This window comes from Centrocercus urophasianus, unplaced genomic scaffold (assembly GCF_019232065.1).
Source record: "Centrocercus urophasianus isolate 14NV4802_14NV808 unplaced genomic scaffold, USGS_Curo_1.0 seq_29, whole genome shotgun sequence".
NCBI classification, from domain to species: domain Eukaryota; kingdom Metazoa; phylum Chordata; class Aves; order Galliformes; family Phasianidae; genus Centrocercus; species Centrocercus urophasianus.
Window position 1 is genome coordinate 10,052,607 of NW_024884855.1, and position 15,544 is coordinate 10,068,150.

At 43.8% G+C, this 15,544-nt stretch overlaps 1 protein-coding gene across 6 annotated transcripts in view; it reads left to right on the plus strand.

Annotated features, from left to right (window-relative positions):
• The window catches only part of CARD11 (caspase recruitment domain family member 11), a 39,673-nt gene extending 38,470 nt beyond the window's left edge, over positions 1-1,203 (plus strand). For all 6 annotated transcript variants that reach the window (XM_042827964.1, XM_042827960.1, XM_042827959.1 and 3 more), the window contains one exon: positions 360-1,203. In XM_042827964.1, the coding sequence (XP_042683898.1) occupies positions 360-564 (205 nt within the window). In that variant the 3' untranslated portion in view covers positions 565-1,203. The remainder of the gene's footprint in view (positions 1-359) is intronic.
• Positions 1,204-15,544: the final 14,341 nt, after the last annotated feature.

Sequence of the window (15,544 nt, forward strand, 5' to 3'; positions counted from 1 at the left end):
TATCCCCAGTAGCAATGAGCACTGTGGGGATGGCGAGGCCTCAGCATGTGTTTTTCTCTATGTTTAGTAATCCCTCAGCATTTCTTCAGGTAATGCTGCTGTAAGAGGGAAGTTCATAAACGCTTGCACTCTCTCTACATTCAGTCCTCTCAAATTGTTTCCCCATAGCAAATATTTTTCCTTGGGGGTAAGATGGAGGTAGTGGAGGGGATAGATGTGGCGTAGCTATATTCTTGCTTGCATATAGTTTTATTGCTTGTATATAATCAGTAGAAAATAAATTCTTGATGGGACAGCTGGGAGTACAGGATTCACTTCCACTGTGAGACGTTTATTTTCGGTCTGCTCATTTGGTACAGGAAGTTATTGCCAAAGCCAGAAGCTGAAGATGAGTTTTTACGTATGTGCCGTCTGAAGGAGAAGGAGCTGGAAGAGCTGCCGTGTCTTTATGCCTCTGTAGAGGCAGATGCATGGAGTAGTATTGAAGACCTTATCAGAACAATAAAGGACAAGATTGGAGAAGAGCAGCGTAAAACCATCTGGATAGATGAAGATCAGCTCTAAAACCAGTGTGTGAAATGGGGCTCTTTGATGACAAAAGGATGTTCCCAGGTGGAGCAGGGGCCCACAGAGTTCTCTGACTCGGTGCCCGGCGCTCACTCCTGTCTCATCCCTGCTGACTGGAGACTTGCTGCTGGCAGAGCCTATGTATGGAATGGAACTGGAGCTGTGCTGGATAGCCCATGATTCAGGTGCCGGGGATCTCGGATGTGGATCAGACCACCACAGCTTCTGACACACCAGCATCTCTTAATGGACAGCAGCTGTTTATTGAGTGGGAAGGACAAAGATCTTGAGAGGGATCTTGGGGTAATTTATTATGTGAAAATATGGATCACAATTGGCTTTTCACGCACTTCTGATGAGACCAGACAACTGGAATCTAGGAGAAATAAAGTGTGAGAATTGGGCTAAAGGAAATGGAATTGAGGTGTGTCTTACACCCATCTGGAGGTGAGATTCCAGATTCACTCCAGTAGGGAAACTGAAGGCTGTTTGGAAGCAAGAGGAACACTACTGCCTACAGCCATAGCAGTTCTACAGCCCTGTTTTTCCATTACCATTTTGATCAGAAAGGTGGTAAATAACTATTATCCCTGGCTTTAAATAAAATGTAAAGGTATCACTGGTGTCTTCTCCAAACAAGTTTCTCTGTTTCTGTTTCTCCCCTGAAATCTGTATTTCTCTACAACTTCATTGCCAGCCAACGTATCTGCACTCAACAGGAGGGACTGTTCTGCAGAGAGGAAAAGGAGAGCTTCATAAGGCAGTAATCGCTGGGAGCCGCTCCATCCTTGACCTCTCTGCTGTGATTGACAGCACTGGGACCAGCGAGTGCTGCTCTGTGCTGTGGCCAAGCAGGGTAACATTTTCAGAAGCCTGTATGTGACTCAGAAGACCACATCCCATTTTCAAAAGCAGTCAACCCCTCAGAGAGTTGAAGTTCCACTGATAATGAGTGGGACTGAGACTCCTAAGTCTCTTAGGGCTTTTAACATTTTTCCTCTATACATTAGCTACTGTATTGAGACTGCCAAATTGATTCAATAAAACCGATCAGATAATTACGACTTGCACAACTGCTGATCTGAAAGGCAGTAAGAACTGACCTGTAGAAGAGGAATACATCCCATTATCCTTGGGTCTTTCTTTCCCTGCTGTATCCCTCCATTTTAAGATACGTTTAGTAACTAATTTATCTTTGCTTCTGTGTTCATCCCACATCCTCTGTCTCAGTGCTTCAGAAGGGCATGCAGCAGCTTGCAATAGCAGGGCAAGCAGAATCCAAGCAGAACATCTGGCCTGGCTGCCCTCACTGCACTGACTGCTGCACTGTCCTTGTGAGGAGCTCCTGATGCTCAGGGTGTCTCTCAAGTAGACTGGGTCAGTTTGTGTTGGCTTGCATGATGGTGCTTTTCTACTCTTATGTTTATGCATATCATTTTTTAACTAATGGTATCTTCTAGAAGTCATTAATGTCAGTTTACATCTGACTTCTTTTCGCTGCTCTTTCTCTCATCTTATTCATGTTTGAAAGGCTGTTCATAGCACTTGTCAGAGAATGGTTCTTTACCTTCCCAATGCCATCTGTTTGGTCTGTGCAAGCAGGGAGATGCTCCTACTTTGCAGTCTCTTTATGAAGAACAGGCTGCATCCACCATTCCCAGCTCTTGCCAGGGCAAAGAATAACAACTGATTGGGGAATACATAAAACAAATTGGATGATGCTTCAGAGAGCCTCTGTAGCCCAGCAAAAAAGCAGAAAGCATCAGCTAGAAAAGCTAAACCTTCCAGGAGCATCTTGCAGACATCCAGACAAGCTGGGCAAATGGAGGGACTGTGAGGACATTCCTCAGCTGCCTCACCAAAAGGTTTGGTCAGGTCAGCTTCAGAACCTGAGGAAGCAATAACACCTGGAAGATTGGCTGGAACAGGTGAGGAGCAGGAAGGAAAGGATGAAGGGTCTCCAATTGGCTGTTTCTGTAGTGGTCTCTCACCATTGCTTTAACTCTGGACCCCTGTACAGGGAGAACAGCTGTGGATGTGATTTGTCTCACTTAAACTGAGGCACAGAAAAGGTAGATGCCACAATCTGAAGGATGTTTCTTTTGCAATGAATTGAGATACACCTCCAAAGAGGTATTTTTCTAACTTCTTATAGATGGCTATCTAAGGATGAGATGATTGTCCTCTGTGTCTTTCCATGGACCACAGAAGGAAATTAGACCTGGCCCTTAGCAGTTAGCTTTTTGATTTGTATTTTGAGACACCTAAACCCACCATATGGAGAAGGTGGGACTAGAGATGGAGGCAGAGAACAATCATAGACCTAATTATTTCTGTGAAAGGGGTGAATACATGGAATGTATTTATCTTTACAGTATCAGAGCAAATGTCCTGTAAATTCCCAGTTCTGCAGGTACTGTGGCTGTCTGTGCATTTGATGCAAAGCAACCAGACTGTTAGGTGAAGTTCACTGGCAGAGCTGTATGCTAGCCCTGCAGCATCCTCATCTCTCTTTGGCTCAGTGAAGAAGCACAATATTCCCTCTTGATTTGTGGGTGTGATCTCAGAAAGCAAAACAGGAACAGCAGGAACACATTCCCTGAAGTACAACAGAGTGATGGGGCTGTTATCACTCAGACTAGCTGAAGGGTGGCTTCTGATCTAGCTCCAAATGCTGTTCATCTAAACCTGCAGAAATTAACCTCTGCATCTTTAGAAATGTATTCAAAAGTACCAGCCTGAAAGGAGGCCCTGCATTTCCCCCAAATGGTGGAGTAGTGAGGTCAGCATGAACCCCAAATCCTGAAGCCACAGAGCTGAAATGCAAACTTGAAGTTTGCGCTGTGGATTGTTTCAGTGATTCAGCTAAGTCTGGCTTACAAGGTATTACTTTAATCTACCAACGACTTCCTTGCATGTACATGTAATAATACACGTCATCCTGAGTTCCTGGTCGTGCATACGGCTGCTCAGGTGTGTGCACAGCCACTTTATCAGTCAGGCTTCAGTGGTGGTAACTCTGTTGAAAAGCTGGAAGCAATGATTAGGAAAAGGCAGTAGAAACTGGAAATGCTGTTTGCTGCAAACAGTGTCCCAGCTGAGTCCAGGACAGACTGGGCCTGAGCTCACTGAAGGGTAAGGATACGGCTGGTTTTCCACCTGGTCCTCTGGTATTTCTGCATTGCTGGCCAAGATTGGTGGTCAGCACCTGGGCATGCAGCCATGGCTGTAATTCACAGATGTTATCTGAGTCCAATGGAATCAAGGGGCAGAGCCAGGTTTGAACTGGATGCCGTGGCTGAACATCACAGCTCACATCAGCCACCCAAAAGAGACCGTGTGGATCCAGTTCTGTTCATCCATCTGAGGTAAGCAGAATTGACGTCAGCCCATTTTAAAGCAAACCACTCCAAGATTCTAAATCAAGTTTAGGAGCACTTCTCCCCAATCCGTATTTTATGCTATACAAGGATTTATCAGAGAGTTAGGGCAATTGCTCTGTATTTGGTATGCTGCTTTTTTCTGTTTAAAAAAAAAAAAAAAGACTTCTCTAAAGCATAGAATAATAGCCTTTCAACATGTATTATTGGAAAACTACTTCTTCTTTGCTTTACAAAGTCACGAGAACTTGCTGAAAGTTTTTCAGATGTGGTTTGTTCTTTGGAAAATGTCATTGAAAAATTGGCTTCTAGAAAATGCAACCAGAAGTATTTCAGTGGAATATTCTGTTAGGAAATGTGTTTTCATCCATATCATTTTCTATGGAAAATTTTCCATTCTGACACTTCATTTTAAGAAGGTCAAAGCTGTTAAATAATAGTAATAGTAATAGTAATAGTAATAGTAATAGTAATAGTAGTTCTTTTCAGTATTTCACATACTTCTAATCCCTTATCTAGATGTATATTTTTAATTTTGTACAGTTTACGTATTTCTAAATTCTATATTTAAACATTTAATTTAATTTTTGAAAAAAGCTTTGTTTTTGATGTTTGTATCCCACAGAAGAAAAACAGAAGCAACGGCTTATAGCTATCAGATGTGGCATAATGCAAGAAAAAGTGATCGAATTGGGCTTTACATTCTGCTCAATTCTGCTGCTAAGATGATGGATTATCACAGTCAGTCTCATGCAGTTCACCACATTTGGGAACTGTTACAGGTAAAAATTTCATGCAAACTTTATTACACAGAATTTGCTATTCCTTTGAATCCGAATTCCGGCTGGAGGCGAAGCTGTCGGTGGCTCTGTCTGCAGCAGGCAGTTCTGCATGATGTGCAGGGCAGGAACACACATAAAGCAGACCATTGTGTGTGAGCTTTAAGTGGAGATAGTTGCCAAAGCTGGAAAAATGCCTGGAAACTCGTTAGAGGTATCTGTATTCTTTTATGCCAAGCTATTTTCATGGCCTGTGGTTGGAAAACTCTGCCGCAAGGATAACATTGGGCAGTATGCAGGTAGCTTCAGGGCTCCAGAGCTGCCGGGGGCTGCGATGCTCCTCGTGGTCACTAAAGCTGTGAAGGTAAAGCAGCGGTTGCTGAGCTGTGTCCTGGAGATTGACAAGTAAGGCACAGTCAGGGATTTGAGGTTTCTGGGAGAGCAACATCCTAGGATTTTGCAATTGTTTGAATTGAATGCTCTGAATCAATCAGCATTAATCAGCTCGTGCTGTGAAGCCTACCAAACGTGTTCCCTCTTGGTGTAGTTACTATCTCCCTTGCTCTCGTTCGAGAACTGAATAATACAGCACTGTTTTGTGCTGTCTGCCATTAAAGGCGCACGGGATTTCAAGCAAGAGTTACGTGATTCCTTTCCTACCAGTTACTTTGCCTTCCCTGCATCTGCCTTGCTCAGCTTCCAGCATTCCCACCTGCTCCGTGCTGTGCAGTGCATGGGCCGTTTGCAGCACACTTGGTTTGCAGAAGCTCCATCAGGGCACCACCCTGTGCCCACTGCTGAACGTGTAAATCAAAACTGCAATTCAAGAAAAACCTTCTGCCTTATCAGACTTGTCTGCAGCAGAAAAAGGAGGCTCATGTGGGTCAAGGCAGTGTGCCTTCTGATGTGGGAGAGCTGGTATCAGCACAGCCCTGGGCTGGAGCTCCAGACCCACACTGACAACACTGAGCACTGCCCACACAGCCATGAGAAATTGTTCTGTCTGACACTTCCCTGAATGGAAAACCTAATTCAGCCAATGCAGTGCTGAGACTGTGACAGGAAATTTCCTCCCCGATCTTTCAGAGACCACAGAACTCTGCTGCATTCCCAGAAATGGCACTTCATATTTCTGCAAAGCTCTGGAGCCCTTCCTGATCCACACAGCCTTATCCAGTGACAAATCTGTGCCACTCACATGGACTTTCCCCTGAGTCTTTCCAGTGTGCGTTTGCTTTTGTGCCTCTGAAGACAGAAAACCTCCCATCCTGGTTTCCATCTCCCATCCGTAATGCAGGTCTGGTGTTGCCTCCACGACCTGACTGCTGTACACAGTGTGATTTATAGCTCAGTTTGAGAACCCTATCAGGAACCAAGCTCAGAACAACAGGAAGCTCTTCCACCCTCCTTCCCCCGCCTCCTTTTTTCTGTTCCTCTGCTGCAGAAACTTTCTGATGCTCAGATCACAGTCTCTCCGAGGTTAACTGCCCCATTCGTCACTGGAAAAAAAGAAAAAGAAAAAAAAAGAAAAGAAAAAAGAAAGAGACCCTTTAAAAGCAGATGGTGGGTGATAGGGAACCTGTCTGAGAGTAAATATCTACAACAGCATGTCTGCTTCATCAGATATTAGCATCAAAAGCCATCTGACAATTTAGCAACAAACAGCAATATTGATTTTCTTCCAAAATGCAGCCACGGAAAGACAGAGTTGGTTTCTTCATAGCACCCTATCAGAGCTGGGCAAACAGTGAGGCAAGAGCCAGGCAGTGCCTCCCACAGCTGGAGGTGATGCAGGAACACCGGGATGCTCCTGCTTTGCTGCAGTGTGTGCCACACAGAGCAGCAGCACCAGACTGGGACCGGGTTGCTGCCACTGCAGCAAACAGGAGCTGCTGGGTGGGGTGTGAAGGAGCCAGGAGGTGCAGCTCACTTCTCTGGCTGTTTTCAGACATATTAATTAATTGCTAGAAAGCAAATGAGCAGTAATAGCTGCCACTCCACCTGTGCTGCCCTCAGCAGCCAGCCTGACTTTTCTGACCCTGACAATCTGGAAGAATTCCACCAGAGAACTGAGATGTAATGCTTTTCCCCTTTGTTTTCTGTCCCACTAACTACATTTTCATATGAAAATACATATAGTGAAATTGGGAATTTTTGCTCAGAGATGTGGGGAACCAACAGGGATTTCTAACTAACTGTCATCGCCCTCAGCAATTGCAGCTACCAAGGCATCAGCAAAACAGCACAGAGATGTGCAGGCATTGGGACGTACTGAAGGTCCATCTGCTACTCATGAAGCAGTATTCAGAGGGTCACTGCTAAAGCCAGGGCACACTGAGACACGAAGAGAAGATTGAACTCACATGGCCATGCCCAGCCCTGGCTGTGGGCACATCCCCAGAGCTCAGAAAGCAAGACAGGAAATAGAGAACAGCTCATGAGCAAACTGAGAAACGTGTTCCTGGCATAAACGGGCAGAATTCCATTAACTTTCAGTTCTGTGCACCGGCAAGAACTGAGCTGGATATCGACTCTGACCTAGTTGAAGTTCTTTACAGCAGCATCACTGTATTGTTAAAATATTGTCCTAAGAGCCATTTTTTGGTTGTTGCCTTCATTTTTTTTTGCCCTAGAGAAAGCCAGTGGGGTAAACTTCTATTAAATGAATGTGAAAAATTGATGCCTTGTTCTAAGTGCACATTTATAAATATAACATCAAATCCAATGTCTCTTGGCAGCTTCTCTCCTGAAGAGCTCTGCCCTCCAAGCACTCCTGCCTTGCTGTAGGAATGGCTTTCCCTTCTCAGCCTCTGGGTACAGTCAAGCCACCTTCCAAAGACAGCCTGACAATGGTGAGATTTAGCTCTGTCATTGCAGCATGTCTGCAGCATTTACTTCTCCATATCCTGGTACTGAGCTGATCTGCTCATTATCAGATTGCTGTTTATTAATCAAAGCAGTAACAATGGGATGGAGAAGCTGGAATGCAGCACAGACAGTGCTTCATTTGTTCCAATTGATTTTCCTATCACATTTTATTACTTCTATTTACCCTATGTGCCTCAGAAAGATTTAACTGCACTAAGGGTGCAGTAGGGGTACATGGTTGAATTTCTCCTCCTTTAAGCTCTTGCTATTTCTATTATGATAGTCAGAACTGTAGGCTCCCCCAGCAACTAAGTCATGACCTTCTCTGCTAGAAAACAGCGTATGGAGGTTTTCTGATAACTGAACTCCATTTGTGTACGAAGTCCTGCATGCGGAGTCCTAGGGAAGTCCATGAGGATCACACATACAGAGCCTGTCTGGAAGTTAGATTGCCAAGATGACGTTTTACAAATTCTCAGCACTGATCAAAACCAGAGCTATAGTTGAAGCAGCTATAGAAGGTGTAAGGAAAGAGTACCCAGAACAGCATGTGCTTGCGCCAGGATGGTGCGGTGGTCTCAGGATGAGGTTTTGCCTTCAGTAAATGCAATAGAGATGATGATGCATGTATTTTCTTGCCTTTCCTAGCTCTTTTCTAATGTCTTAGATTGCTGTTCACAAGCTGGATCTTGCAGACTTCAGCCAGCACATCTACAGCATCAGGAACACCAAATGATGACTGCCAGAAGGTATGCAGTGCTTTATGGAAGGTGGGCTTGGGTCAACCAGGAGACAAAAGGAGGCAGGTGCTGTGAGATAGCATTGATAATCTCCATTTCACAAACAAGTCTCACTGAGAAACAGAAGTAATTATTTAACTTTGTCTGAAAGGCCTATTAAAATGAGTGGTGAAGCTCCTATTTTTAGCACAACCAGGATTTCACTCTAGAGATTTGTGAGTGTTGTAACCATGCTGTGAACTTGCCCCATTCAGTGAGTACAACAGGAAACCCATGGTTGGCTGCACCTGTGGGCATGAGATACAGTTGCGTGGGGAGGTGATGAGAAAATGTAACCAAAAAAAAAAAAAGCTTTGTTTTGTACATTATTTTTGTAATTAGCCCAATCCAGGGGTGAGGAGGCAGCTAGCAGGTGGTGGCATGTGTCATTAATGAAGCTCAGAACTGAAACCACAGATTGTCAGCTGAGCTGAAAGTTTCCATGCACTCTTCACTCTTACTGGAAATGTGACAGTCCCTCACACAGGAATTTCTTTCTTACCACGTGCTCCATCTTGCCAAGATGCTGTTTGGTGATTTAAGTGAAGCACCTGTGCATGCACGTGCAAACCCATCCGCATGCACATGTGCACCACAGCACAGCTTGTGTCTGTTTCACATAGAACATCACACTCTTTGGAACCTGCCACATGATGTTGGATAGAGCTGCTTTGTGCTGTCTGCTCCACCAGCAAAGCAGCTGCTCAAGTGCTACCAGCAGAAGGTGTGGGGTTTTAGGGCAGAAGATGCTGAGTGCCACAGCCCCGCTGTGAAGTGCACCCATACATACGCTTGTTATTTCTGCAGCAGTGTCAGAGCTGTGTGATTTTGAGCTGTCTGATGATTTCCTTATCCTCCTGCAGCCGATGACCTTGAGCTGCACAAATAATTATTTTCCTATTGCTTTTTTTTAAAAAAAAAAACCCTATATTTATTTTTGAGCAGTAGTAGGGATAATTGAATGATTGTAAAACGTGCCACTGGGCCACCCGGGGTTAAGTGAAAACTCCAATAATGCCATCTGCAGGAACGTTTTTGGTCGCATTTAAGGTCTCTGTCAGATAAAGGGTTAGAAAATATCAGCCTGAGACTTTAGCATTGCAAATGGGTTTCTGCAGGCACAGCATGAGTGATGGGAGGGAGAAGAAGAGGGGGAAAGAACAGCCTGACACTGGTGTTGTGTTCAAGCTGGGCTAAATCCGGGCACCTGGGTGAGATTCAGTATTGATCAGAGTGGAAGCACAAGAGTATTTTGGTTAATCTGGCACTGCTTCACTCGTGCTGTATTCCCATTGTTATTGGAACCCGTGATTTACGGTGTTCAGCCTGGATCAAATTCAGCCGCTGTATTTCTTAAGATTATTTTTTCACCTTTTCTTGCTGAAGTGCATTTCTGGCAGAAGTTTTACAGCGTTCCAAAAGAATCACGTCTCCCCCCAGTGGTAAAGTAAAACAGCTTCGGATTCCAAAAACAATTAGTTACTGTGGCCGTGTGTGAATGTGCATGGCAATGCGCTTAGGTGTGAAATCAATTTGAGAATGACCCTTCGTTAGCAGCCACATCGTTTACAATGTTTTTTTTCAGTAAAACTGCCCTGCTCCTTCTAACATCCTCCCTTGTACAGATATCTCATGTTAATGCTCTTCCTTTTAACAAAATAATATTGAAATTCTCGCTCGATTTGCATGTTTTCTTATATGAACATTAGTAGTTTCTGTCCACTGATTCCACAGTTGTACAATAAAATACCTGGTTGAGTCCCATCTTCTCTTGATGTGAGGTAATGCCATGCTTTAGACATTCGGTAGAAAAATCCCTTTGGATTGAGCTGTTTTCAGTCCAGGAAAGACATGTTCAAGCCCTGGTCACCTCGTAACCGAAAGCCATATGACACAAGTGCATTGGGGTGAGGAGATATTGATTTACCTTCTGTAAAATAAATGTAAAGCCAAAAGCCAGAGCATTTTTCAGCACCTCTCCTGTCCTTCGTGATTTGTGTGACCCTCGCTGCATGCCCCACATCTCACAACTTCACTCTGCATCCCACATCTCCCCTACAGTCTCTGAATTGCAGATGCATATTATGAGTTGCAGGACTTGCGTGGCTGTGTTGTGAGCCATGAGCACTCCATTCCTCACCCAGTCTGTGTCCCTCACAGACCTTTCTCATTTTTGACCTTTCCCTTCACATTTCCATATCTGAGATGTACTCTGCATCACTTTCTTAACCTGCCCATGCCTTACTGTAGCCCCTGTTGAAACTGCTGCATTAAAAAGGATGTTAGAATAGTACGGTGATACCTCAGTCAGAGGAACAGAAAGAAACACAACAACATTTAAACCAGTATTTAGTGTTAATTATGCTTTTACTTCCAAGAGAGAATAAGCACACCATGCTGAGGTTGGAAAAGTCGCTCAGAAAGGGTTCTGTGTGATGGGATGTGATTAATTGATTAGAATATGTCAGCAGTGCCCGTAGTTCCCGTTCTGCTGATTTTGTGCCAAAACAATGGGCTGCGATGGCTTCAGAGTCAGCTCAACAGTCCCCCTTCTTCTGAGCATCATAAATGAATTGCAGAAAACAGATTTGTGCCTTTTCTTTCTGAGCTCTTTCATCACCTGAACTGTGACAGAGAATGGTTTTCTTTGGTGTTCACTGTATCACAACCGTTTGCTAAAAAAATGAATATATTTTTGAAGATAAAATATCTTGTCTCTTCAGGAGAATGCATTCTCCTGCTTTCTTTGGGTTTCAGGCTGTGCTTTCCCTGTCACCCACAAATATTCACTGTATGTTTCTTCCTCCTTTTCTTCTAGCCAAGGTTATAAATTAAAATTCAATTTCATTAAAATTGTAAGTAATCACTCTCTGTCTCTCATTAGTAATGATTCGATGCAGGGGGATCCCGGCTGCTCCCACAACTGTAATTCAATTGAACTCACCAGCTCTTGTTCACAAATCGCTTGAGCTGCACTTTCTTCACGAATTTATGGCATCAGCACTGTCCAGAGGTTGAATTACAGCTGCAGGTTTGATCAGGGACTGCATTATTCTGCATCTAATCCCTGCATTCTGACAGCAGCGGGGGGAGCCCTGTTGTTTTACAGGAGCTGTGCATTGTTCTCCTGCTTTATGTCAGGGGCTGAACTGCCTTTGGGATCGGAGAACTGTCAGCCCAAAGCTACAAGCAAACAACAAGATCAAAATGACACGGTGCATAAATAACGAACACAGGGACAGGCAGAAGCCAGCACTCCTTTTTCTGCTCTCTCCTAGATTACTGGGATGGTGGCTGACCACACACTGTGCTCTTTCATCATCAGATGATATCTGAATGCAGCGATGCTATCTGAGCGCGATGTTGAAATAGCGCTCCCAGCTCTTATCCAAAATGAGGAATGTTGATACACACTGAATGCTGATATTCACTGGTGGCACAAAATCACTTAAGCATTAATTAAACGTTCAGCCAGAGGCCGTGTTCATGCGTTTACTCACACATAGGCCTTTCCTCTCAGGCAGCAATTGGCGACTGATGCATTCTTGGCAGAATGGGATGTCAGCAGATCCTGAGCAGCACACAGCAGGGCCTGAGCTGCTCACACAGGGGTCATACATCACCCATCAGCTGACAGCCAGGATTTTGCCTACTGCAAGGCGATGCATATCCCCAGCCCACCTGTTCCCGTGGTTTTAACCCTGGTGGAAAGCAGCAGCTTCATGTAGGGATGTGGTGTTGTCAGGTCTGGAACATGTGGCTCTCAGGTTGGAATTGATCATCATTGGCACTGCAGAGGTACATGCCCCGACACATTTAACCTCTGGAATAGAAAAAGATACTGGTGTATTGCTTGTGCGAGTTCTTTCTGCTTTACAGAATCCATACTCAGGAGTTCCTGTGATACCAGGCTGAAGCTGGCATTTGTCAGTGTCTCGTACTCATTTAATTGAGCTCTACTGTTAAATCATTAATGGCAATCACTTAATGTGTAGTAGTATAGAAGTTCACCCCTCTTTTGTTTCTTGTGGTTTCTACTAATTTTCTTTTCTTAGCATCAAAATCTGTCACTGGCTCTGCACGAACCCTGAGAGGCAAATGAGAAGAGTGGAGCAATTCCTGCAGGTGTTCTAAAAACCTGCTTTCTTTGGAAACCGAATGTCCTTTCATTTCTTTATGCAACCTTGCCATTTCCCATATGCTCTGTTATCACAGATGTGACTCAGCACAGGACATGGGAGTGCTATGCCCACACATGGCAGCTCTGTATTTTTCTTTTCTTCATTAATTCCCTGCCACCCTGCTTGTGGTGATGCCCAGTTTGTTTCTCCTTCTCTGCTCTGAGAGGACAGGATACTTAATCTCCTCTAGGTGGACACTGAAACACTGTCTGAATGAAATGTGGATCACTCCACTGCTTGGCTCCTGGCAGCTCCTCTCTGCATTCCTTCCTCCCAGGTTTTGCATGATTTGCTCTCATCTCTTTAAAATGACAGAATCTCATCCTTCCCCACTTCTGGAGACTAATAATTCTTTAATTAGCTCGTAGTCACATTGGGGCATGCTGTGAGTGTTTATCTTTTCATATTGTCTGAAAAACATGAATATTCAGAGACTAAAATGGATTGTTTGGAAAAAGTCTTTGAAAGGATATTAAGCCAAAGGCTAGGATTTATTGCATTTGCTGTTCTTTTGGGACTTTTTTTTCTGTTGTTGACAAGGACCTGCTTTTCATGTTAATGTCCATTTGGTAGCTGGGAGGAATAAAGAAACCTTGGGATCCTCCCCATCCCCCCATTGAGAGAGCAATGAATAAACATGTCGCAGAAGCAAACAGGAATAACAGCCCAACGAATTAGCATGTGGAAGGCCTCTGTGTTTGATGCCCATCTGCAAAGTAAAGAACAAACAGGAGATATATGTGGATGCATGCATCTCTGTTTGCAGTGGCAATCTCTTTCAGATGGCAAACACTTACAACGAGTGCCAACGTTTTTGCACATCTTGAAAATACTTGTGTAAAAATGGAAAGAGAAATGATTGTCCATCTGCACTGTGCAGTGGGAAACGGTGATGCGGGCAGAATGCACAACATGTGGAAAGCACAGGAGCCAGGTGAGCGAGCTGAAGAAGCAAGATTTTCCTTCTTCAGGCCTTGAGAGACTCACTGAGTGATGTGGTGACAGCACGCTCAGATGCGCATCATTCTGCTTTTCCTTTGGAAACATCCTGGGCTGAGAAGCAGTGAATTCACTAAGAGGGCTTGGATGGCTCAACCTTCTAATGGGCTTTGGTGAATACTGTGGGCTCTGTTCTATTTATTCTTCCTAAAGTGTAGGTGTTAAGAAATATGAGGCTAGTAAGTGGGTGACACAGCATCTGCAGGCACCTCAGCAATTCCGGTTAGCAGGCAGCCTTGGAGTGGGACTGTAAAAACTGCATCATTTGTAACCTTTGCAGCAGCAGCATTTTTAAAAACAACTGTAACCAACAGCTTTCTTTAGACATGAAGAGAATAACTAAAGAGAACATCTGTTTTCCCTTTAGATGTGGAACTGCAATAGCAAGCCATGCATAAATTTTATTAAGGCTTGCTAATTTCCTGCGAGTTTGGGGAGCTACGTGTTACCCATGGAGATGTTTGGCTCTGCATCACCAGATGAAAAGTAATTTTAAAAACAATGCAGAAAGAAATGTGTATAACTTGGCAGCAAACACGTTGTGCTCTTTTCTCAGGAAGCTCCACTTCAGTTGGCTTTGCACTCATACTTTTTGAGATTTTTTGCCTTTTTCTACCTCTTAATATCACCTTGTTTTCCAGCAATTCCACAACAGACATCTAAACGAAACGAGCACCTGAGCTGGATATAATACTTACTGCTTGGGTCTTCTGTACTCAAAATCAGAGGTCCAAACACTTTCAGAACTGAAGACTTGGGTCTGTGCTGTTTCCTAAGTGCCAGACTTCTGAATACCCCACTCAGCTGGAACCCTGCTCTGCTCCCACAGGCCTTTATGTGCCCTGTGAGGAAACACCTTCAAGCAGAACCTCACGTTCTGTTCTTCCTGAAGTCACAGAATCCAGATTATGCACCATCCCTATGTGGATACAGACAACCTCACACTAAGAACTTAGAGCCTGTGGACGCTTAGTAGGACATGACTGGAATTACACAGATTATGCCTTCTTGCATGAAATAAGTAGAAAAGTCACAGCATGGGTTAAAAATACGCTTGTCTTCTCTCAATAATTAATTGTTCAGGGATTAACATGAGGTTTTGTGTTTTGAAAGTAAACTAATCCACTCGTTGGCTGGTGTGTAATGAAGGAGAACAGGCTACTGTCAAGCAGGCTGAAAACAGTGAAAATTAACTACAAGTGCCACGACTCACATATTTTATGTATATGAGTAATGTATTCCCTGTGGGACAGAAGATGAAAATATCACACAGAAAAGAAAAACACAGTGGCTACAAATGTAATAAAACAAGCAATCATACTTAGCCTCAAAACATAATTTGGCATTTTTACTGCCTGATGGTATCGAGGTTGGGCCAGTGCAAGAGAACTCATGTTTGTGAACTCACAGGAAGCACGAACTTCACTTTTTACAGCCTGAGTGCAGAGCTAGCAAAAGGAAAGGAAAATGCAACTACAACCCAGAAAACACTGAATTAAAATGATTATAATTGGAAAGCACTGTTTGGTCACCCATTCTTCATCCAGCAATACCATGACAAGGCTGTTCGTGAGAGTCTCATTCTTTGTCTTGCCCTGTTTTCAATGTCTTGGTGATGATGCTCAGAAGCTCAAAGAGTTTGTGCAAATCTGGGTCAAAAGCATGGATGCATGGCCCAAACCACTGAATATTAAAACAGTGTTAAAAGGGACAAGGCAAACACTGAGATACAAATTCCCCATTAGGTGTATTTTTTTTTCTTAAGAGATCGCAGAAACACAGAATGAAGGAAGTTAGAAGGGACTTTTGGGATCCCTCAGTCCCTACTAAGGCAGTTTACCTACAGCAGGTTACACAGGAAAGCATTCAGGTATGTTTTGAATATCTTCAGGGAAGCATACTTAATTTTCATTGACTTCATGGGAGTAAAGAATGCACACACTTTATCAGAGAACTGGGACTGCTGAAAAAGAGCAAATTACAGTGGACAT